A 25,534-nucleotide genomic window follows, 5' to 3' on the forward strand; every position below is an offset into this window, starting at 1 on the left:
GAAAGGTTTGCTTATTAATGTAAAAGGCGATAAAGCATGGTTTTATTTATCTTTTAAAACAGACTATAAAGTTATATGGTTATCTGTGTTTTGTAATTCAGTATAACAAGATGAATATAAAATGCTGTGTTGTGCGCATGCGTGTGCTTACATTTCTGTTGCACAAAATTTAAGGGGGTTGACTCTTTTATTACTTGTTTAGCGGTAACGTCACGTTTCTACTAACCAAAAAACTTTAGGATTTGGAAACTTAGTAATGGATTGCTAATTGCATCACCATATTTATAACGGTTTTGCTCTGCAAGCTACTGTCAGAGGAATAGAAAGCACACATGAATAATATGCATATACTGAGCTATGACTTTAAGATCTTGGAAGGGCTGCTGTAGAAGCTTGTTTGATTTACTCACTGACCTAGCAGGATTGTAGCTTTTGCTATGATAACCAATAACTGCTACATCTCAAAGACATAATGACAGAAGCAGTGATGTTACCTAAGCAAGACGTTTAATAAAGGAGTGGACTGTCCCCTACAATAGCTCTTTACAAGTCTCTCATGCATCAGTTTACCATCGTTTCATTCCATCCATCCAGGAGACGACATAGAGACCGAGAGGACTATTTGGAAAGAAGTGCTGAGTTTGCAGATGGTTTACTTTCAAAAGCTATGAAAGACATTCAGTCAGGAGCATTGGACATGAATAAAGCAGCCATACTTTATGGCATACCTCAGAAAACTTTATTTATCCACTTCAAAGCCTTAACAGCAGGAAAACCTGCATATTTTAAAAACAAAACTCGAAGTTTTAATGATAGTTATTTGTATAAAAACAATAAAGAAACCTGTGAAGTGCTGCAAAAAGTAGCCTTGTGGGCAAAAGCTCAAGCAGAGCGCACAGAGAAAAATAAGCTTAACTTACTTGAAACCTCAGAATTGAAATTCCCCACAGCTTCCAGTTACCTCCACCAGTTAACTCTTCAGAGAATGGTTACTCAGTTCAAAGAAAAACATGAAGGACTAAATTGTGAAACGTCAAGTCCTATTGTACAGTTGAAAATTCCTCAGGTACGAGTTAGTTCTGTGCCCAAGCCACAACCTGACACGTCTGGTCTTCTTGACGTCATGTATCACGTTTCAAAAACTTCATCAGTTCTGGATGCATCAGCTCTTCAAAAACTGAAAAATATTTTACCTAAACAGAGCAAAAATGAATGTTCTGTGCCTGTAACTCGTTCAAGTGTTGATCCCTACATTATTCATGGAGACCTCTCGCCTCTATGTCTTCATGCAAAGAATGGAACAATTGATGCTTCTTCTGATCATGCAGATGATCTGTGCAAAGATAATAAACAGCCAAGGAAAAAACGTGGACGCTATCGACAATATGACCATGAAATAATGGAAGAAGCAATTGCTATGGTAATGAGTGGCAAAATGAGTGTTTCGAAAGCACAAGGGATTTATGGGGTACCTCACAGCACTTTAGAATACAAAGTTAAAGAAAGGTCTGGAACATTGAAGACTCCACCGAAGAAGAAATTCCGTTTACCAGATACTGGTTTATTTAATGTGACAAGTTCAGGGACTGGCAGCTCTAAAAACAGCAGCAATCCTGTATAAAATAAATGTTAAATTATTTTGTATATGTAATGTGCACATGTGTACATATACAACTGTGTATGAGAGACATTCCCACTCTGACAGGAGATATGAAATTATACAGTTCAGAAACCACATACCACATACATGCCTTTAAAATTGTTTATTCAGGGTTTTCACTGTGTTCAGAATTATATAGTTGCACACTTAATTTTGATAGTTTGTATTTAATAAATTGTTGTACAAATAGGTGAAAATATTCAGGTTTCTTTCATAGTCCAGCATAAGTTTGGAAACACTTGTCACGTGAAGCATTAACGTTAAATGGTGAAAATCTTTCTTCTCCCCAATCATTCTGTACTCCCATCGCTATACGGGATTTTAATACTGTGATTACTGGTTTGTAACTTTTATAATAACTAGGCACTCCAATAAGTAGAATCATGAGAAGGTGTTATTCTTTTTTTAAAGAATACAAATCGAATTCCATACCAGTGAAACAGGTTTGTGCAGTATTAATAATATACATTTCTAGCAGTCAACAGTTAGTTCACCTTCCACAGTAAATAAAATTCTATTTTAATTTTAAATTGTTTTGTAGGTGAAATATAAATGTATATTTTAGGCCAAATTCTTTTGGCGAGTAGAAAATAATTGGGGCACATGAATTACACCTTGTTGTAATGTATACATTTGTTTAACTGACAATTATAGTTACAGACCCAGTAGCTGTAGAATTTTTTGAATGACTATTGGAAGATGTAACTATAATGGGACGCCTCTGAGGATTATTTATTAAAAAAACTTTCTTAGTGGGCGAGGAGAGAATTTCGCATTGTTTAAAAAGTAAGTAGGGATGCAACTTGAAGCTTGTTCATAATGCATAGAGCATACATCGAACAGTTACGATTTCAACGTGCTGTTTAGGTGATGTTATGACTACTGAACATTTATTTTAGTTATTGACTGTCACTCTTGCTACTGATTGACACACTCTTGCTACTGAACCTCACTGTAACTAATTCAATTGCTGCTGTGACTTCAGAAATTATTTCTGTTGGACAAAGTATATATATCAGGGTCTTATTTTGGTGGGCCAATACATGTATCATTTTGCTAATAACCAAATTTACAGTTTGTTCAGGGTCTTGATAGATTTACCTACATTTAAAAAGCTTTTGAACTTGCAGTTGCTTAGTGTGAAACTGAGCAGTTCATTTTAACTTAGTTTGAAAGATTTCATCTTAAGGTTGCATTTATATAAATATTTGAAATATTTATATTTGTTTGTATGAAATGCATATTTCTGGTGGTTTAATGTCAAAGTACTTATGTGAAATTATAAATCATACTTTAGTCATTATCTTCTGTTAAATGGCTTGTTTGAGTTGTCCTCATTAACCACAGTAATTCATGCAAACCACTAAAATAACAATTTTGGGGGTTTCCTTACACATTTTGCACAGCCTGTGTTTTGTACCCAATTCTGTGTATGCATTTTTATTTATTGTATGTAATTTATTCAAGAATGGACTGATCTAAACTCCTATTTTCTACTAGTGTCCTATATTACAATGTCGAATGTGGGCTTAAACCGCTTACATTTCCCTTTAATATTCTAGCACTCCACTAAGAGTTTAAAAATATCATCACTTGTTCAACCTAAATACAAGTCTGTTATAGGACATAAATATGTTAAATTACTTTTAGTTGACTAAAAAAATAAGTTGGCACATAGCAGAGAAACCAGGGAGTGATTGACTGTTTGCCAACCTAAGCTGTGTTTTGAGAGCGAAATCATAATGGTAGGGTCATGACTTTTACTTTTAACAGCAAAGCCATATTTGATCCAAGACATTTGGAAAAGTATTGTCACTGGTGCAATATCCCCCAGCAGATTTTTTCTTTAGTCTGGAGCATAATGGGGTCAAGTTAGAAATGTGTATTCAATTTGCCTAAATTGTTCGGTGAACTGATTGAACTTACCCGAACTTTTTATCAGACATTATCAGAAATATAAACTGTTAAAGCATACTTTGCAAGCAACCTTAGATTTTGTTTGATTTATTTGAAAGATGACCTGACAAAGTAACAGGAATCACAGAATCAGGGATATTTTACTACTAATGGAAGTCTTCAGTTGTAGTTTTTTAAAGTCTAATTTACAGATCTCTATTGCTTGTATTAATGTTATGGTCCTATTAAAATATTTTTAGATACATTTGTGTTAATGTTTGCTGCTTTTAAAAAAAAATCCATGCTCTGAATTATCTGGCTGCACGTACATGCCACAGGTAAACAGAGCAAGGGCTGTTTCCCTCAGCGCATTCTAATGCAAGTAGTTTAAATTTTAAATGTCAATATTTATACATACTGATTGAGACTCTGTTGAAGATTTCTGAAACTACAGGTGTCTGCCGACTTTTGAAAAGGTAAAAGCCAACCACATACATGCTTTTGTCTTATTTGAATGTTTTAGAACTATTTTATATTAAAATAAAAAAAACAGTGCCTCTGGTTTTTAAAGTCGTTGGTTAAACCATTGTAGTAGGTAAAAACTATTTTATTTAACGGTTATTTAATTTTAGCAACATTTGTTTGCATTTTAGTTTGCGTTTCAGATTTTTGTTTTTTAATAAGTTTCCATTGTCTCAGTAATCTAGTTCACTGCGGCTACTTTGATTCTTAACAATTTTTAAAACTGATTTTAGGCAGTTATATTTATGCATAAATCAATTGCACTATAAGTCATGCATTATTTATTTGAATTTCTTCTAATGAATTCTGTGTTGTGTTGTCATTGTACTGTAAATGTTTGTTATAAAAATGATTGTATGCTTTTAATAGTTAATTTAACATGTTATAGGCTGTAATTTGTAGTGAAACATTTCAATGCTTTTGCATATAAAATTTCAAACCACATTGTGTTGAATTGCTCATTTTGGTTAAATAGTGAATGGCTTGTTTAGCTTACTCTTAATCTGTCGAATCATTTTGGGTGCTGTGAATGGATATAGTGGCACAGCTGGTCTTTCTCCAATTTGATGAACAAATGTGCTGTGGAAAAAAACATGCTTGATCTTTATATTTAAATTGGTCATCTCACCAGTGACCTATTGAACCTGCAGATTTTATTTGAAATGTATATATCTTTATTCGATTTTTTTTTTTTTAATGGATACATCTGCCTGTGGATTCCTCACCTTATGAATATCCCCTGCGCCGGAATTCTGCGAAAAACTTTCCTAGCTCTCCGCACCGACTAGGTCGTCAATGCCATTGGTCTGCACCCAGCTCCGCATGACGTCACGAACCATTAGAGGACCACGTCGGCGTGATGACGTCTGTCTTCTTTTTTTTTTTTTTTTTTTTTCTGCGCTGTTGACGCGAACTGTTTTTTCTGGGACTCATTCTTTCGTCTGGATAATTTGTTTTTTCAATTGTATCTTTCTCTTTTGACGTGTCTTCCCTGAAGAAGTCTGGCTTTAAGCCCTGTAAGGAATGCGGAGGACATATGTCTATTACTGACCTGCATGAAGGCTGCCTTTTGTGTTTGTCTGACCATGACGTCGAGGGCTGTTCTTCCTGCAGGAATATGATCCCGAAGGCTCTGTAGGAACGGGAGGCCAAGCTGTATATGGCCAAGGAAGGGAAAAAAGGGACGAAAAAGGTCTAAGTCATCAACTTTGCATGACTCCAAGAGAAGACTTAAGAAGAAGAAACCTGCTTCTCGGTGCTGATTGTCAAAGGCTGTGGAGTCTAGGTCGCCTTCTCCAGCTCCTCGACGTAGAGGACTTCATCTCTCCTTCAGTGTCTCCGGTCCATTCCCCATCACACAAAGGGACACCGGAGCGTTCACTGGCGCAGAGGTTCTCGCCGGGAGTGTCGAATCCGGCTGATGCTGAGGTTCCTTCAGCTCCTATGGATCCACCTGCAGCTCCAGCGGCGGTTTCCGGAGGTGCCTCATTTGGATCTCTAACCGGCTCATCTTCCACAGTTTCCAGCTCCAGGTTCAGATACATCGCATTTTCTTAATGCAATGTATGGCGTTTTCGCCAGGGCCTCGGACCCCTATGGTGCACCTGCGGGTCCCATGGGTCCTTTGGCGTACAATTTGGGTGTGCCTTAACAGTATCCACAGGCCCCCTTTGTGCCCTTTATGCCAACGATGGCGTTCTGGCACGTTCCGGCTCCGATGATGTCGACGCCGTATGGGCAATCCCCGGCTCTCCCCCGAAAAGCTTCTCTGATTCAATCGACGCCGGTCACCACAGTGGATCCTTCTATGACTCTGCTCACGGAGCAGTCGACGCCGACAGTGTAGCGCCACCGACACCACAGCCGAAGATGCACTCTAGGTGAGAGGCGCAGAGGTTGTTGGAGGAGGAGCAGTACCCGGATGCGAGGGAGGCAGGAGAGGTGTATGACAGAGGATGTGTTTGAAGACTTGTGTGTGGCAAGTGGACTTTACGTTTCTCCTGAGTGGGACTTTGTTTCTCAGAAGGCTTCCCCCTCGAAGGAGGTTGCGCCGTACCATTCTGTGATCAGGAAAACTGCAGATCTTTTGGATTTGCAGCTTCCTATGGCTCAGTATATGCCTAATCTTCTTAGAGTTGCTCCATTCTCCTTATTCGGTGGTTGAACCACTCTTACCATTTAATGATGCTCTGACTGAACCAATACTTGAGGTTTGGAGCAACCCTCTGTCTGCTCCTGCAGTTTCAAGATCATTGTCCAGAGGGTATAGGCCTGCTCCTGGGGATCCAGTGTTTCTTCTTACCCCTCTCCTGAGAGCTTGGTGGTACAGGCTTCTTGTTCAAAGCAGTCTACAGGGGCTTTTCTGCAAGCTCCCGCCAACAGGTATTCAAAGAAGCTGGCACAGTCTGTGAAAAATCTTTTCTTCAGCTAGCATGGCTCTGAAATTTACCAACGAAACTTGTCTCTTGGGTAGATATATTCATGCCTAAATGGACTCTGCCAAACAGCTTCTTCCGGAGTTGTCTGAGGAAGACCAGGAAAATCTAAGCGAGGTGTTGGCGGACTCTCAGGTTGCTGCTCGTCAAGTCATCCAGTTTGGCTTGGACACAGCAGATTCTGTTGCCAGAGTGATGCCAGACGTCCATTGCAACAAGGAGAACTGTGGTTGAGGTCTTCTGGATGCTCTCACGATGTACAGGCTGCCCTTCTTGATCTGCCTTGTGATGAATCTAGACTTTTCGGTGAAAAGGCTCATTCTGTCTTGCAAAGATTTAAGGACAGTAAGGCAATGGCTGAATCTTTAGTCTGCAATCACAATCGAGAGGGCAGGACGGTGTCAATCGACTTGCAGAAAGCGTATTTTCACATCCCAATCCTGAAGTCTCACAGGAAGTAACTCCGATTTATGGCTGGGTCGCAGCATTACCAGTTTGCGGTTCTTCCGTTTGGTCTTACTACTGCAACTCGAGTCTTCACCAAGGTGATGGCAGTGGTGGCTGCCCATCTCAGGAGGTCAGGGATTAAAGTTTTTCCCTACCTGGACGACTGGTTGCTCAAAGCGAGTCCCCAGAGATGGTGCTTGATCTGCGGGTAACAGCTCAACTGTTCCACTTGGGTTTATCAATCAATGTGCCCAAATCTCACCTGGTGCCCTCCCAGCGCAATCTGTTCATAGGGGTGGTACTGGACACTGTGTGTCAAGCATTTCCTCCACCACAAAGGATTCTCGACATTCAGGAGATGATCCCTTTATTCCCCAATGGAGCGGTTGTTCCAGTTCTGAAGGTCCTTCGTCTGCTCAGTCTGTCGCCTCCTGCATTCTGGCACTAGGGCACTCCAGTGGTGCCGCCGCAGGCAGTGGTATCAGCACAACTGAGATCTCAGGGAGTCAGTCAGGATCTCCAGAGAATCTGCAGCAGATCTATCTTGGTGGAGTGTGGAGGGCAATCTGTCTCAAGGGAAGCCCTTCCACTTTCCATCGGTGGCCACAGTGATAACGGATGACTCTACCCTAGGGTGGGGAGCTCGTCTGAGGGACCTGGAGATCAAGGTTTGTGGTCTCCAGAGGAAGAGTTGTCTCATATCAACCTTCTGGAATTGCGAGCGATTAGTTTAGCGCTCAAGGCCTTTCTCCCTTCCCGTCATGGTCAGTCGGTTCAAGTCCTGACGGACAACACTGCCGCAATGTGGTATGTGAACAAGCTGGGAGGAGTAGGGTTGTACAGTCTCTGCAGGAAGGCTTTATGACTTTGGTCCTGGGCTCAGGACCGTCCAATTTGCTTGATGGCAAATCTGGATGGGGTCCTAAATGTGCGTGCAGACATTCTCAGTCGGCAGTTCTCCGCCGACCACGAGTGGAGGCTTCATCCGGAGGTAGTTAAACACATCTTTCGGACTAGGGGAACTCCTCGGGTAGACCTGTTTGCTACTTTCGAGAATGCGCACTGCCGTCATTCTGCAGTCTCTGCTTCCGCTGCAGGGTGTGTAGGGGGACACGTTTCAGTTTAGTTGGAGCTCACAACTCCTTTGTTTCCTCCCATATCCTTAATTCCTTGGGTTCTGAGGAAGATTCACCAAGACCAAGCTAAAGTCATATTGATTGCCCCGGATTGGCCAAGAAGGGTGTGGTACACAGACCTTCACCTCTCGTCGCACCCTCCTCTCAGTCTCCCTCTCAGGGTAGACCTCCTCTTGCAGTCAGAGGGCCAGGTTCTTTACACCCCACCTCCAGAGCCTGCACCTTCATGCCTGGAGATTGAACGGGGCAACCTGAATTATTTTCCTCTCCTGTCTGACGTGGTGGACGTTATTTTATCGGCCAGGCAACACTTCACCAAGACAATCTACTCCTATAGATGGTCAAAATTTGTTAAATGGTGTGGATAGAAGACTTGATCCCTTGAAAGCACATCTTTCTGATATTCTTTGTATTTTGCTTCATTTACCCAGCAGGGTTGTGCTGTAGCCACCGTTAAAGGATACTTGTGTGCTTTGTCTGCTTTTCTTTCTTTGCCTGATCAGCGGTCTCTTTTTAAGTCTCCTATAGCCTTAAGGTTCAAAAAGGGACTGACAAACCTGTTTCCTCCCACTCCTTTTATTATGCCCCAGTGGGATTTAAATCTAGTGTTAACTTTTTTTTAATGTGTTCCTCGTTTGAACCTATGCACAGTTGTCCTTTGAGACTGCTATAATTCAAAACTGTCTTCCTTGTGGCGATCACCTCGGCCAGGAGGGTGATTGAGCTTCAGGCTTTTGAGTTCAAAGCCTCATTTTCTGACCATACATGCTGAAAGGATGGTCCTCAAGACCAGGGCTGCTTTTCTGCCTAAGGTGGTAACTCCCTTCCATCTAGGGCAGTACTTTTCCCTCCCTACTTTCTATCCTCCCCCTCGCCCTTCCAAAGAGGGGGAGAGGCTTCATCGCTTGGATTCAAAGAGGGCGATTAGTTTCTATTTGGATAGAACAAAGGACTTCCGTCAGGATGATCAGCTCTTTGTGGGGTATGCTGGACGTATGAAGAGCAAAGCGGTGCACAAGCGCACTTTATCCAGGTAGATCATCATGTGCATCACAATCTACTACGCTCTGGCTGGTAAGCAGCCTCCTGAAGGCATTGGAGATTATTCCACCAGCACTAAATCATCTACTGCTGCCTTGTCCAGAGGTGTTCCTGTGTTGGACATCTCTAAGGCCGCAACTTGGACCTCCCTCCACACTTTTGCGAAGCATTACTGCTTAGACTCCGAGGTGAGGAGGAACGGCCATTTTGCGCGCTCTTTTACAAGACTCTCTGGTATAGAAGGGTGGACACCCTCCTCCGGGGGTTGGACTGCTGTGGGATTAAGGTGAGGAATCCACAGGTAGATGTATCCATCAGAAGAACAAGTTACTTACCTTCATAGTGCTTTTTCTGGTGGATACAGTATCTGCCTGTGGATTCCTCACTGACCCACCCGCATCCCCGTTGTCCACTCTTTTATACCTTAAAAGGAGGTGTTGGTTAATTTGGTGATTTCATGTTGTCATTATGTAATACCTCTATTTGCCTTTATGTGGGCTTATTTGAAATGTGAGCTTTCTTTGCTTTCTTATTTCGATGTGCACTGGGTGTATTTGTGTGAATTCGGTGTACTATGTATGCATTGTCTCTATGGTCGGTCCGCCCGTTTTACCTCTGTGGCACGGAAAAAATGGGTGGAACTGATGTCACGCTGATGTGAACCTCTTATGGCTCCAGTGACGTCATGCGGACGCGTGTGCGGAGTCATGGCATTGTGACTACCTCATCGGCGCGTAGAGTTAGGAAAAATGTCTGCGGAATGCTGGCGCAGGGGATATTCATAAGGTGAGGAATCCACAGGCAGATACTGTATCCACCAGAAAAAGCGTTACTGTGAAGACAGGCTATTTATGATGCTGTTGCACAACTGTACTCTGCTCCCTTTCTAATGGTACAGTTAAATTAACACAATTTAAAGATTGTTTTTCTTTCTCAAAATGAACAGAAGTTGTTCTGATTAATCTTCTATTACAGGGTATTCGTTTTTTATGCAGCGAGAGTTGGCTAGAAACATCCTTTAGGCACTCAGACCAAAGCTTTTAACCAACAGTTTGACATCAGTCTGGATAACTGATAAGAATCAATTCCAGAAAGCGGGGTACTCATTCAGCATTTTTAGCAGTGGTGTCTTGGCCTATGTTTTCAACATTAGAAAGCGCCACCACAGTGACCAGCCTTTCTTATATTTTAGCACCACAGTTTGGCAAAGATTGGCTGATCATGAGTTTCTTAGAGTTAGGAGAGGCTGAAGTCTTTTGTAAGAGAGGGACTCGAAGGTGACTTAGCCACATCCTCAAACACATCAACAATCTGGTCTGTGCCAATGCAGGTCTGCAAATATTTGATTAGAACTTTTTGCTGAACAAAGTCGAAAGCTGTAAACGGATGTAAAAAGTCAGCTACAAAATTGTTCTCAAATTTCATTCTAAAGTCAACTAGATGTTCAGTAACACCTGCTTTGCTTCTTGGTGCAGTCAGCTGGGTTGAGCAGAGTAGTGCTTTCATAAGACTGCAGCTATTTAATTCGGTCTTGTTCCAGAATTCACTGGATACTGCACTTTGGAAATTATGTATGTTGGGTGATTTTACTGAAGGTTTCTTTAAACAAGGCATAACAAAGAATATTTTCAACAAAATTTAGGACTATGGGCCATTTCATCGAGAGGTAAGTGTATTCCGAGTGGCGACCATCTCTTGAAGCATTGCCAATGCGCTAAGGATATGAGCCGGGCTTTTATGGTCTGGAAACCCCAGAATATTTGCTCTTGGGGATTAAGATATTAAATTTATCTTGGATGTCTGGTTTAAAGTGATGAGGTTTCGTATTATAACTTTTCTGAGTGTCATTGTTTACAATTTATTCTCTTATTAGAAAGCTTACATTGAATATTCAGAATATTCTGTATATTTCTGGAAATTGAGTTATATGAATTAAGTTATTGGTATATTGAGACTTGAAAGTTGCCTCCCAGATCCATCATTAGGTCTGTCACGTAACTGAAGTTTAATTCTGTAGTGCAGTATTTTTATTTTTCCAGTAGAAGTTTGTGGTAGTGCTGGATCTCAAAAAGGTTGCTTTATCAGCTTGTTCATGTTTGTCTAACAACCATATGATTTTCTTTGTTTTTACTTATTCTTTGTGGAAATAAGAAATGGTTTATCACAGTGGAATTTGGTTGTCTAATGTCACGAAAATCTAGCTACATCTGTGGTTGTAATTACTTAGTATGCAGTCGAGTGAGAATAGAATGCTGAGATCCTATTAAAAAAGAAATCCATCTAGATTATTCCATGGCCTCGTTTTTGTTTTATCGTACATCTTTAGGAAATTGGTATGTCCAAATTTATGTAGTTGAAGATTAGGTATTCTGAGTGCCTCTGTCCAATCACTGGTTGTTACTTAGTGCATCAAATTTAATGTTGTCCCAAAAACATTTGGGCTACACATCCCTATCACCCCACTCAGATGTTGAAATCTCTTTAACACCAAGTGTTTTCTTCTGTGGAAAAAACGTAGCTACTAGGCCTATAAAGACATTATTGAATTGGGTATAGAGGTATTGCACGAGGTTTTGCTAGAAGTACATTAAGCAGCAACATGTCAGAAAATCATGAAGTCCCCTTCAGTGAATTTCCTGACTGATCACCACTGCAACTAAGCATTTGAATACTTGAGGGAAAGGCAGTGAACTTTTGATGAATTGATGAGGCTCATTTCTAGAAGCTTATTCCCCTGACCACAGCATTGCCCTTCAAGCTGACTTTAGGCTTAGAAGAATGATCCCAGTCTCCCGCAAGTGCTGTAATCCATGGTGGTTAATTACCTTGTGTAACCTGTAAGAACAACAACGCATGGAATAAATGTGGAGACAAAATGTATTTCAAACCGCATAGAGCAAGATCATCAACCATGACCTACAGTCACTGATCTTGGCAGTCTTGCTCCAGAATTCCTGCAGTATAGGCATTTGAATATACCAAAAAATATCAACAAGAGCGAGGGCATGAGTGGACACTCCTATACCCAATGATGAAGCATGTCACCAACTAGTGGTGAGTGAGGGTCCTTTTACAAAGAGACTTGTCTTTCTCTTTTCCTTTAAACACACAAGGGCAAAGGTTACCCATTGTGGGTGTTTCCTTAAGCTGGTTCACCTTTTTATGGTGAGGGGTAAAATAGATTAACATATATTTTCTTTCTCACTGAGTCACTCCTAAGTTGTTTATGATATTTGAATATACCACCCAAGCAATATAGGTGTGCTGAGCAGACTTATTGCAGGTATACTATCAATCGTGGATTTGTAAAGCGTTGCAAATCACCTGTGGTGGTCTCAAGGCGCTGGAGTTGTTGCTTGCTTCATGGTGCTAAATGTATTCGTACAACCAGGTCTTGAGTCCTTTCATGACTTGCTGGAGCAGTGGGGTGGTCCTGGGATGCAGGAGAAGGTCGTTTCAAGCTTGGGCTGCCAGGTGTGAGAAGTAGCGTCCTCCAATTTTGCCTTTGCAGACCTGCGGGGTGTCCGCAAGGAAGAGGGAGGCATATTGTAGGTGTCTGGTTGGTTGGTCGAAGGTCAAGCGTTTAATGTAGGCATGTCCTTTGTTGTTCAGGGCTTTGTATGCGTGGGTCAACATCTTGAACTGGCATCTCTTCTGGATCGGGAGCCAGTGTAGCTATTTCAGGTGTGGGTTAGCAGTCATCCATATTTGGACAACAGTGGGGATGATTGAGCTGAGTGCCCACTGTATGATGAGGATACCTGATATGTGGTTCTGAGAGATGCCTGTGGACTTGCTCCCTCTCCAGATACTGGGTTGCCCCAGTCATTTGGCGAGCTGCTGAAATCCTTGACAATCCCCTCCCCACAATGGAACCTTCTGTCTTTCAATGATGCACTTGTACTGTCATGCTCTGGCACTGCAGCCAGTTGCAAAGATGCACACCGCCATAGACATGTTCAGGTAAGCTTGATTTATTTTTCATTTTCTTTTTTTTTTTTTTAACTCTACATCCAACATTTGGTTGTGCAGGCATCCACCAACAAAGTGAACAACGCCTTTCCAGCTACTCCTCCAGAGAGAGAGAGACCAAATGTATGGAAACACTTAAGCGGTTATTTTAATCGCCAGCCTTGAGGTCACTCAACACCTTCTGCATCCTCGGAGATTACTCCCCTGTACTCTGGGACCTTGTTAATGAGATCTTACCAGCCGTCCCAGAAGACTTACAGGCTTCCTTGATGGAAATTGTTCTGGATGGCTGGGATGCGGCTATGTTTATCTGGTCAGACCTACACCACTGATTGTTAATGGTGGGCTATTGGGAAATGTGTGGTGCTTCAAGGACACGAGTGGAGGAGATCCACAGACCTCTCTGGGGACCTCCAGGCATCCCTTATGGACTTTGACGGATTCTTACTGTTTGGCTCTGGAGCATTTTAAAGATCAAAGTCACGTGTGCTCCTTGGGTCTTTCAGCTGAAGTTTGGTGGTGCAGAGCTGCTCTCTGAGGCAGGGTTCACCACTTCCTCCAGGGGCGGCGGAGCATCACATCCAACGGGTGTGTCCCATCAAATCATCCAGTGTTGCGCTCTCCCATTCCTTTTTGACCTGCCACACCACCCACCTGCATCAGAACACCTTTCAGAGTACCATCGGTTCATTGTGCTTCAAGAAATGCATGCATTTTTTTTGGCCAAATGAGCCAATATCTGAGTACTGGACTCAAATGTGGGGAGTGTTACTACCACTTCCTCATGTCAAAGTAGGACTAAGATATAAGTCTTTTTTTGGATCTGTGACCTCAATGCAAGGGCAAATTCAACATGATCACGCTGGCCCAAGTTCTATCTGTCCTATATCCAGGAGATTTGATGTTGGCATTGGACCTGCAGGAAGCCTATTTTCATATTCCTTGCTTGCATACCCACAGACTATCTGCAGCTCAAGGTGGGCAACAAACATTTTCAGTTTGACGTGCTCCGTATCAACTTCACCTGTTCCTTCGGAGGTTCAGAGGGGATGGCTGTAATTGATGCTTATCTTCGGAGATCGGGTGCCAGTCTTCACCTAGCTCAGCAACTGGCTGCTAATCGCAGGCTTGCCAAAGTCAGTTGTTGACCACTTCCAGATGACTGCGAACCTTCTAACATAATTGGGGCTCGCAATCAGCCTGCCGCAGTAACAGCCAACTCCTTCACAGAGGCTTCTGTTTATTGGACCCATTCTAGATACAGTCCGCTACTCTGGATCTGCTAGTCCAGGACATTTGTGCTACGCTCCCTATGGTTCAGCCTCTGTTCTGGTCTCCTCAAAGAGGATGACTATCAGGCTTCTTGGCCCACTGGCATCCTGCATCTTACTCACCGACTATTCCAGATGACACATGCAATTTCTTCAGTGGAATCTTTTGGCCTCCATCCAGGTTTTGGAGGAGACTTCAAAAGATCTGTAGTGGTGACTCCTCAGCTGCAGTTGGACTGGCAGTAGACCAATTTCACTACCCCACCCAAAGTTGATGGTGGTGACTAACGCCTCGCTGCTGGGATGGGGTAGTCATCTGAGAAAGATGGAGATCTGGGTTTTCTGGTCTGTGCCAAAGACCACCTCCACATTAGTTTGCTGGCACTGCGAGAAATCCGCTTGGTGCTGAAAGCCTTCCTGCCAACCATAAAGTGGAGGCAGGTACAGGTTCTCTTCGACAATACCACCGGCATGTGGTACTGCATCCAGCAGGGCTGAGTGGGGTCCTGTGCCAGGAGGCTTTGTACCTCTGTAACTGGTTGGGTATCTGGACAACTCCCTAGTTGTAAACCACATGCAAGGATATTTTAATTCCAGGACAGGCAAACTCACCCGGTGACTCCTAGTTGATCAAGAATTGCAGCTACACCCAGAGCTGCATATGGCATTTTTTTGACCATGGGGAGAACCCGAACTCTGTGCATTCTCGACAGTGGTGAATAGACCATGTCTACACTTTTCTGCATTGGTGTTCCTAGAAGACTCTCCCTCAGACTCATTCAGACTAGAATGGAGCACGGCACTCCTTTTATGCCTTCCCTCCACTACCTCTCCTGCACAGAGTTCTAAAGCAGATCAGGAACAAGTGGGTCAAGTCATCTTAGTTGCTCCGGATTGGGCCAGGATACTTGGAACTTCTGGGCATGTGCATCTGTCCTCCGATCAGGCTGCCTTTTCTGTAGGACTTTGTCGTTGCAGCATGGCTGGGTCTTTCCCCTAGGACTGCGCAATCTGCACTTGCATGCTTGGAGATTAAGTGGCAGCAATTTGCTTCTTTTGAGGATTTTTTTATTTTTAAATAATTTTCTTTTCTTCTGAATTCAAGATGTGATCTTGGTAGCCACGTGCCCCTCCACAAAATAGATGTATACCGGGCACTGGGATAAGTTTGTGGCTTGGTGCTACACCTGCCAGACAAATTGCAAGGCAAGCTGGTGGATGTCTTGTTTGTATTATATTTGGCCCAGCAAGGATGGTTAAAGCTTACTTGTGGACCCATTCAGCCTTATTTACGATTTCCGGACCAGCCTGTCTTGGTCAAGACACCTGTAGTGATGAGATTTCTTAAGTTTACAATGCATATTTCTGCCAAAAGACCTTTGTCACAGTGGAATTTAAATTTGGTTGTCAATTTCCTAGAGTGGATCTCTTTCGAGCCGATGAACAACAGTCTATTGAGCCTCTTGACCTAGAAAGCAACATCAGCACGTTGCGAAAGTGAGCTTCAGGCCCTATTGTTCAAGCTTTCTGATGCCACCTTTTTTCCAGACAAACTGGTGTTCAGAACTAGAGCTGCATACCTTCCAAAGGTAATCTAGCCTCTTCATGTCCGGCATTTCTTGTTGCACCTCATCCCTCGAGTGTGTAAACGAGGCTCCATCGCTTGGACCCCAAGTAACTCCTATACCCTGGGAACCATCCCCTAACTTCAAGTGGTGCAGCCATGCACCAGTTAAGTTACCCAAAACCCTCTCCTCTGATGCTTGCAATCCAAGAAGAAATAATGCCCTCCTCTCTGATAACCATCTCCCTGAGGTTAACTTCCAAAACTGATGGGAAATTAAGCATGTTATTCCTCATTATTCAAAGTTCTGAAAATCTCACTTGTACCGTGGCACCCAATCGCTTCAGCTCATTCATACATTTTTCCCTTCTATGGACCTACATGTCTGACATTACAGAATATGCAAAAGCCTGCACAGACAACTTTGCCCTGCAATTCTACCTTCAAGATTTAATGTCTTTGTACTTAACAGAATGAAACCCTCCTATTAATTACATTGCTGTCATGCCACTAAAAATATAATTAAGCTTATTTGAATGTACTTGTGTCATTAGTGGTTTCTGCTATTCAGTATCACTGGGTAACATTACATACATTTTTGTGGATTTCGCAAAAACATTGAATAGGTTTTTGGTACTCTGTTTAATCTCTGCAGATGGTACATTCAAATATGACCTGTTTAGAATACTGCTAAGATTTAAAATGTCCACACTTGCTGATTTACATATACAACCTGCTTGAGTTCAAATTGGATTACCGAATTTCATAGTCTACCAGTTTTCCATCTGTTCCTCTTTTGTCTCATTTTAAGGAGGTCTATTCTTTATTTTCAGCCAGTTTTAGGAATATTGTGAACCACACTGGCACTCTCGCCACCCCCATTTCTTTTAGATTTATGCTATACTGGGATTGCTGTATTCTCCACATGACCCATTTGGTCAGTTCTTCATTTCATTAGGTTAAATGTGGATTGTTCGGTCAGAGTCCACTATGGGGTATTTTGTGTAAGCAGCTCAGAACGAGGTTAGTATGGTGAAATATGTTGCATTGAATGCATTAAAGCCTAGCATTCCAGAGACGCGGATACCTCGGGCAATTCTTCTCGCAGAACTTGCTGCAGGCTCTTGAATGTTTTTTTAGTGTCACCGTCACATTTTTGTGATACCCACATTTGTCCATATCATGGTCTTATAATGTGGCTATTTATCAATGCAGCTAGTATTACGCAATATTCACCTGCATGCGTGGAGACTAAGGGGCAACGATTGCCCCTCCCCATCCCCATCCAAATCCCAATGCAAGATGTGATCCACAACGATACGAGCACGGAGGAGCAGGGAGGCCAAAACTATTTATACAGGCTCATTTGAAAAAGGAGTGGGATAACCCCCCCTCGGAGTGGATGAAAAAAACTACCTCCATCATTCAAGTGCAAAGTGTTTGTGTAATTGTGATTCCGAATTGAAGAAGGAATCTGCTAACCGCATAGGAAGGTGGCCGAATAAATGAAATACGGTGGCTCCTCCGTGACAATTTAGCAGCACCCATGCCCCCATCAAGGCTCGTCATGTTAAGAGACGAAAGATAATAGATATTCGCACGGTATTTCCAAACCGACTCTGAAGTCCGTTGAAACAAGGCTTCTTTTTAAGATTGCAAGTCATTAATGTCAAATGTCCTGATGAAGGTGCAACCATTTTAATTACACCGAAACGCCGCGTCGACTGTTCTTTTGACTGTTTTTCATTATTGTTCACATATATCATATGATCAGAAAATATATTTTTTCTAACAAGGTTTTTTAAAAGTTTTTTTTAATTTTAGAGTGTAACCCTAAAGGGAGGTACCACAATAAATTGTGTTAATTGCTTTTAAGATTTTTGTTGTATATGTTTATTATTCAATGTGTTTTAAAGAAAGTGATGCAACTCCATAATATTATCCTGTCAGCCTACCCGATTAGACATTAGGGACTCTCCTTAAGCTAGTTCTCCCTCATATCTTATTCCAAATCAGCATTCTGAAAAAAAATTCTGACCATCACAGGGTCTGATTTTCTGTACGGTCTATTCCCCTCCCTGTGAAAGTTACCAGGGGAACCTTCCGCAATACTTTCGTGAGTTATGTGATCTTGGCTACTACACGCCCTTCCGCAAAATGGATCTTATGCTGGGCACTGGGATACGTTTGTTATGTGGTGCTACTTTTCTCAGACAGACCAATTGCAAGTTTAACTGTTGAATGTCTTGTTTTATATTTGACCCGGCAAGGACGGGTAATTGTTGCATATCGGCCCTTTCAGCCTTATTTCCATTTGCCAGACGAACCGTCCTTGTTAAAATAATCTGTTGTGATGAGCTTTCTTAAACATTTAAAATGCATATTTCTGATAAAATACTTTGTCGCAGTGAGACTTGCATTTGGTTGTCATGTTCCTAGTGTATCGATTTCGAGTCGATGCGTAATAGTCTATTGCGCCACTTGACTAGGTAAGCACCATACTAGCATCCCTGGTGCACATGCCTTTTTTGAGTCTGTAAAAAACAAGACTTCACTCCAGAATTGGCTAGCTGAATTCGTTGATTTATAGAGGTTGTGGCCTTTGCCCTCCTTTGCAAACAGTTGCATTTAATGTAATTACCCGCTGTCATTGCCCTCATGTACAGAGTCTGAGAAACCCATGCAAACGACTTGATTGTCCACTACCGCTGTGCAGTTAAATAGTACAGTTTGAAGTCTCAAGTTCTCCCTGCACCCTGTCACCAGTAATTGCAATTTACAGAGTTAAGCCCATATCCTTTGCATGTATCTAATGTAACCTATGGATGCAGGCTGATTTTTGTGGAATACTGGAAGAAAAAAAACTACTGGGACACAATATCGGCGATCATGCTGAAAAGCTGTATTAACTATAATTTGCCAACCTCGCTACTGGACCAATTAAGTAGCGTTAGAAGAAAACTAATTTTAAGAATGTAGCCACTTGTGTTGGGGTAAGGAGTAGATCTGTATAGATTACGTTTTTGTTGTCCAGGAGATGTTTCCGTACTAGTTATTTTCTGTATTGCCGCTGCTAGAGGTTACAGTGCCACTAAAAATAATAGCAGAGCATCAATTTCTGGTTTATATTTCGAAGCGCTGACTCCTCACTTGTCCCGAAGGTGCCAGTCTGGATCTGTAGAATTTTTGACCAGATTTCCAGCCCACCTCTTTGCTGACTTCATATCGCCTTGAAAGTGAAAGCACATATAAGTGACGCACCTGTGTCCCTTAATTTGCTTCTTCTTCTGACTAGTATATTGAGCTCAGATCCTAACTTTGTCGGTCTTCCACAACTCCAAGAACTTTTCACTGTGCTAGGAAATGATGTCCCCACAAAAACAACTGAATTCAGACTGCCACAAATGAAGGAAGCAGATAACCATCACACAACTGCACGTCTGCTTTTGTTACCTGGACTCCAGGCATAGCGCAGTCGTGTGATAAATGCACCGGAAGGCGATTTAAGACTGGAAGGTGAAGTTGTATGTTGCAGAAAACAAGAAGTTGCTGTGGTCTTCATGTTGGTCTCGCTCCGAGTTGCGGGCTGTTCTCGTAAGTGCTCTTCTTCCAGCTAGAAACCCTCAGGTAATTCTTAGTGAAAGCATAGCGTAACTCAATCTTTCCCATCATTCACACTCCAAAGTCAAGGTGCATGAGAGGGGTAAAGATTTAAATCACGGGCCATTGATTTCTCCTCCTACCAGTGGTCAAAGTGGGCGGGATCGGTAGGGCACGGCGTGCGCCTACTTCTCAAATTTCAGAGTCCGTTCCCTTACTTCCTTATTTTAAATATCCCTCCCGGACGGCATTAATCCCAAGGCCGATACTTAAGGCTCCGCTTTTGGGGAGGGGCAGGACGGGCAGAGAAGGAAAATGAATCTCTTTTCCTTCGTGCCCAGAGAAGACAAGGACAGTGTCCAGTTCTCCAGCCGTTGGCAGCTGCCCCCTCCCCCTCCTCTTTCTGTCTCCCTCCTTCTCATTTAGTGAAAACAGACTTCAAGAAGCAGGTATTACCTTCTATTTATCCAGTATTAGGGTATCTTTCATAGATTCACATGCCTGAATCATTCCCCGTCGTCGAGGCGGGAGTCCCACGGTAAATAAAATATATAATAGCAGTGCCTAAAATTTCTTGTAGTAGGCTAGAAAAGCCTAAAGGCCTAACTAGGCCTCAAAACTTAGCAGCCTATCTACATCATTATGTAAAAAGACCTGAAATATTAGCCTCAGCCAATCAGCTGTCCTCACCCTCTAGAACCTTCCCAGCTCAGGCAGTTCTCCTCAGATTTTCACCGCACTTCGTGTGTAAGGGAGTCTCCCTGAGTGCCTACTCAGTTTTTTGGATTTTCAAGCTTAAAATGTCTGAAAGGAAAGCTCTTTTCAAACCTTGTGGAACCTGCTTCAAGAAGAGAGTCCATGTGGATGACAAGCACTCTGATTGTATTTATTGCCTACACCCTTCACATGTGGTGAAGGACTGTAGAATTTGCCGTACCTTCCCTCAGAAAACCATCAGGGATAGGGAGGCAAGGGTTCTTTTGTGGCTAAAGTCTTCATCCACTGATGAGGAGGACAAAGCCTCAACTTCTAGCAAGAGAGCTAGATCCACGGACAATGCTTCTCCTGAGAGAGAGAAAATGTTGAAATCCTCTCAGAAAGCTTCAGAACCCTCTGAGTGCATCGGCTTCTTCACATGTGAGTACTACCCAGACCAAAACTTTCTCTGGTGTCTGTACCTACTACTACTTGGACTTCTACCTCCTCTTCTACTTCTGTGGTTACCACTTCAGCTATCACGTCACCTTTGATGTCTGTACCACCTTTGATATCAAAAACCAAGTCAGTCTTTGAAATCCTTCTCTACGAAGGCTCCATCGACTAAATCGTCTGCTCCGTCGACGACCGCAAGGCCGTCGACGAAGACATTGTCTCCAAAAGATTCGTCGTCAAAGACATCATCGACGACCTCGTCGACGAAGATTTCGTCGACGAAGACGCCAACATCGGACACGTCGACGAAGGCGTCGTCGACGAAAGCACCATCGACTACCCCGACGACGAAGGGCTCGTCGACGAAGACACCATCGACGGTCCCGTCGACGAGAGACTCGTCGACGAAGACACCATCGACGGTCCCGTCGACGAGGGACTCGTCGACGAGGGACTCGTCGACGAAGACACCATCGACGGTCCCGTCGACGAGGGACTCGTCGACGAAGACACCATCGACTGTCCCGTCGACGAAGGACTCGTCGACGAAGACGCCGGCGACGGTCCCGTCGACGAAGGGCCCGCCGAGGACGGCCTCGTCGACGACTGCGTTATCGACAATCTCAACATCGAAGGACTCGTCAATCACAATACCTTTGACGACCTCGTCGACGGCAAAATCTTTAGCATTGGCAGCGCCGTCGACGGAGAATCCGTTTACTGGGACTTCTGCTCATCGGCTGCACGGTTCCCCGCCAGCAAAGATACAATTCACTCATTTTCAAATGAAAACTTACAAAAGGCAGGATTATTCACATATTTCTCCGCTTTTGCCATCGCACATTTTGGAGACATACATGCAAGGAGAGTCAGATGAAGGGAAAGAGGATGATGACCCCTTTGGGATTGCCTGTCACCCTTCTCAATTGCATATTAAACTTCAAGAGGATGATGAAGAGGAGGTTCAGGAGCAATATACGCATGACGTCTATTCCACTCCATATCAGTCACCTCATTCTAGACTTCCTCAGTCTGAAGACACAACACATTTGCCAACTTCCTTAATACGGGATTTGCAAGCTATGTTGGCAGATTATCGCCAGAGATTTCCACCCAATGAGGGTGCGCCCGCTGGGTCATCTGCTCCGGCTCCTGTGCCACGACCTCCGTCGCCAAGAGCTCCTTTGTCTCCACAACCACGTACTTCACCAATTCCTCAGGTTGTGGACAGTTCGTCCTCTGATGGTGACGAAAGTAGAGAGGAGGGAGAATTACCGGATAACACTCCAGTGGACCCTTGGGAGGATTATGTCATCCCTACACCTTCTCCGCCTCCTCCCCGTCCTTCAGACTCTCCGCCTGAAGATATTGGGGGTTTTCACAATATTATGCAGAGAGCTGCTAATAGATTTGAATTGGTTGTCACAGTTGAGCAGTCGGACTGCTTTTTACATGACTTTCTGGACGAACTGTTTTCACGTTGGGGGGGCCCCATCCATCGATCTGTTTGCGACTCCTCAGAACGCCAAATGCCAGTCCTACGCAAGCAGGGATCACCATCGGGGATCCTTGGGAATGCGCTTTTGATTGCCTGGTGCGGCGCATTTGTTTACACCTTTCCACCTATTACGCTGATCCCGAGACTGATCCGCAAGCTCAAGGCGGAGCCGTGCAGAATAATTCGGATTGCACCAGCATGGCCCAGGCAGTTTTGGTACACAGAGCTTCTTCTCTCCCAAGATCAACTGATTCTCCTGCGGCCTGTTCCATGGCAATTAACAATGGCTCACGGGCAGGTTCTGCATCCAGACCTGAGGTCACTACAATTGACAGCGTGGCTCGAGAGTTCCAGGGTTTGAATCTTTCAGGAGAATGTAAAGACATTTTAGCCCAGGCCCGAGCGCCTAGTACGAATAAAACCTATCGGACGAAGTGGAAGAGATTCTGCCTTTGGTGTCGGAGACAAGGTCTACATCCATATACTTCTGCACCGCACCAACTCTTGCCTTACATCCTTTCTCTTGCTCATTCTACGAGGTCAATGGCTTCATCGGTGGCTCTATTCTCAGGTGTCCCGATCAAGGACATATGTAGAGCGGCGACATGGAGCAGTGTCCACACCTTCACTAGCCACTACTGCTTGGATTCTTCTGTGAAAGAGGATGCGGCAGTGGGCCAAGCGGTCTTGAGGAACCTTTATTAATAAGTCTGTGCTTTCCTTTCTATCCCGCCTTAATGTATTGCATATTTTGTATTACTTGTTGTTGTTCTGCTTTGTGATGCCAATGTGTATCTGTTTTCTTATCAGGATTATGTATGACATTTACAGGTACACAAATGACAAAATATGCTTTTCTCTTTACTGCTAGCTATTCTGATACAAAGCATGGGAATCTATGAAAGTTCCAATACTGGGGCAAGAAAACAAGTTACTTACCTGTAACTTTGGTTCCCCAGTATTGGTAACTTTCATAGATTCCCATGCGCCCACCCTCCTCCCCTGGGAAAGCTCAGCCTTATTGTCCAATGATGTTGCTGTTCACAACGGCTACGAAATCTGAGGCTCTCAGGAAGGTTCTATGGGGCGAGGCTGCTCTGATTGGCTATTGCAAGAATGTGGTCTCTTTGTGCTTACTACGATGGTATTTTTTATTTACCGGGGCTCCCATTCCGACGACGGGGAATGATACAAAGCATGGGAATCTATGAAAGTTACCAATACTGGGGAACCAAAGTTACAGGTAAGTAACTTGTTTTCTTATCTAGGCGTTCAGGTCACTTCAGATTTAGGTCAAGTCATACAATTGAATTATGATCCTTTGTTGAAACTTATGATTTCTAAGATGAAGAACTGGCATAAACTTTCCATTTGCATATTGGTACGCTGTAATGTCATTAAAATGATTCTTACCCAAATTTCTAAATCTATCGCAATACCATTGCGAGTCCTGTTTTTTTTTTTTTTTAACTTGAGGGGCTATTGGTAGTTTTATTTGGGGCTATAAACAATCATGACGTGCTATAAGATACCCAAAACTCTCCTATAAAAATGGAGGATTCCAATTACCGGATTTTAAAACTTATTTTGGGCCTCCTATGCACAACGTTTGCATGATCTTCTCTCCCCTTGGTAATGATACAAGTATGTTTTTATATAGGATTAATAATCCAAATTATTTCAAGATTATGGTGTAAGACTCTCGGATACAGTATATATTTGGCGTGATATTACTACTAAATGTTCTTTGCCACTGATGCATTTTAGTTTCGCATTGTGCATTAACCCCCTGTTACCGGAAATATTCCACGATACTCATGCTAAATTATGGGCAGGATATGGCATTAGTCCACTTGGACATCTGTTTAATACTAACGGGTTTCATACGTTTGAAGATTTACAAATGTTATCTGGCATTCCCAAGAATATGTGTTATAAATACTTACAAATAGGAGATTGTTTATGGGGAAGAAGAGATGCACGACAACCCAGCCGATCTCATATATTGGCCTATTTGCACTCTGATGCAAAATTGGCAATTAGTAAGACCTATCGGTTATTCTCTCAATTTTGGGAGAATGAAGGTTCAAAGCTGGGAGTTAAACGGAGTGAGCAATTGGTTCAAGATATTAGCCCTGGGGATATTGAAGATGCGCTTGAGACTTTAGGCGATTCGGTACACTCAACTAATTTAAAGCTGCAACAGTTTAAAACTGTATATATGCTATGCCATGCTATACTCCAAAACAAATTTCTAGCTGGGCATCTGCTAATGGGACAAACTTGAGTGATAAGGGCAAGTGCGCCAAGTGTGGATTGATTGCTGCAGATAGCCTACATATGTTTGTTACCTGTCCTGATTTGACAGCTTTTCAGAAAGATGTTATGTATATAACAGGAGACTGCATAAAGATAAATATACTATTTACAGAAAGAGTGTATGCTTCGCTATAAGACAGTTAGATTTTGGATTAAGATCTCTTATATCGGTCCTTATAGTGACAGCGCGATTATGCATCGCTCAGACTTGGATTTCCAGAACACCGCCTAGGGCTCTAGAATGGTGGGGAATGTTAAGAGAAATATTGGGAAGAGAAATGGCTATAGCGAAGACCAGGGGTATTCGCTCTGGGATGAAGTTTTATCGAAATTGGGGACCCATGCTAAATCCAGGGCTATAAAATATAAAATGTCCGGTATTAATGAGCTATTCTGTTTTTAATTCTTCAGTATTGTTTTGAATGTATGGACTCTTTCCACTGATCTATTCTTTGAACAGTATTGTTATTGATTTGTGGTTCAGGTTTTCTCCGGGAGATAAAATAAAAATGATTAAAAATAATAAAAGGATATTGAAGATCCAGTGTGGCCAAATTTGAATTGACCGTGGCATAGGTATGAAGTGTTAGGCAGAGCCAACTTAGCAGTGAAGGCTCTGCAAAGAATAGTTGTTGGGGTAGCAATGCTGAAACCATCCAGCAGATGGTGTCATTACGTATTTCACAGCAGTTGTCAGAATCAGTGCAGTTGTGTGCCAGAGAATCATAAAATGACATATTAGTTCATAATTCCCATGCAAAACATATGAGGGTTCTCATTAATTATTCTCCATCCATTCACAAATGAGATGCTGGCTACCATAAGTTTACAGATACTGAGGGCCTTGCATGAAAGGACGCCCCAGTAGGTTTTTTGGGGTAGGCTGGCCATGAACTGACCATCTCCTGTTCACAAACAAGTGGTGTGTAGTTGTGCTGTATTTTCTCGGGTTGGTGAGGTGAGCCATGTACCACCCTCGGGTTCATTGGAAATCTTGGTCTGGTGCCAGAAATAACTTCTC

The 25,534-nt window shown here is 42.9% G+C and overlaps 1 protein-coding gene across 5 annotated transcripts in view; it reads left to right on the forward strand.

The window, feature by feature from the left end:
- Positions 1–25,534, forward strand: part of LCORL (ligand dependent nuclear receptor corepressor like) — a 527,585-nt gene that overhangs the window by 141,263 nt on the left and 360,788 nt on the right. For 2 of the 5 annotated variants that reach the window (XM_078678416.1, XM_078678418.1), the window contains exon 7: positions 595–4,522. The exons of the other annotated variants lie outside the window; for them this stretch is intronic. In XM_078678416.1, the coding sequence (XP_078534542.1) occupies positions 595–1,621 (1,027 nt within the window). In that variant the 3' untranslated portion in view covers positions 1,622–4,522. Of the gene's footprint in view, positions 1–594; positions 4,523–25,534 lie in introns of those variants that run through there. 5 annotated transcript variants of the gene reach the window in all.

The sequence above is a fragment of the Lissotriton helveticus genome, chromosome 2_2, assembly GCF_964261635.1.
Source record: "Lissotriton helveticus chromosome 2_2, aLisHel1.1, whole genome shotgun sequence".
In the NCBI taxonomy this organism is placed as follows: Eukaryota; Metazoa; Chordata; class Amphibia; order Caudata; family Salamandridae; genus Lissotriton; species Lissotriton helveticus.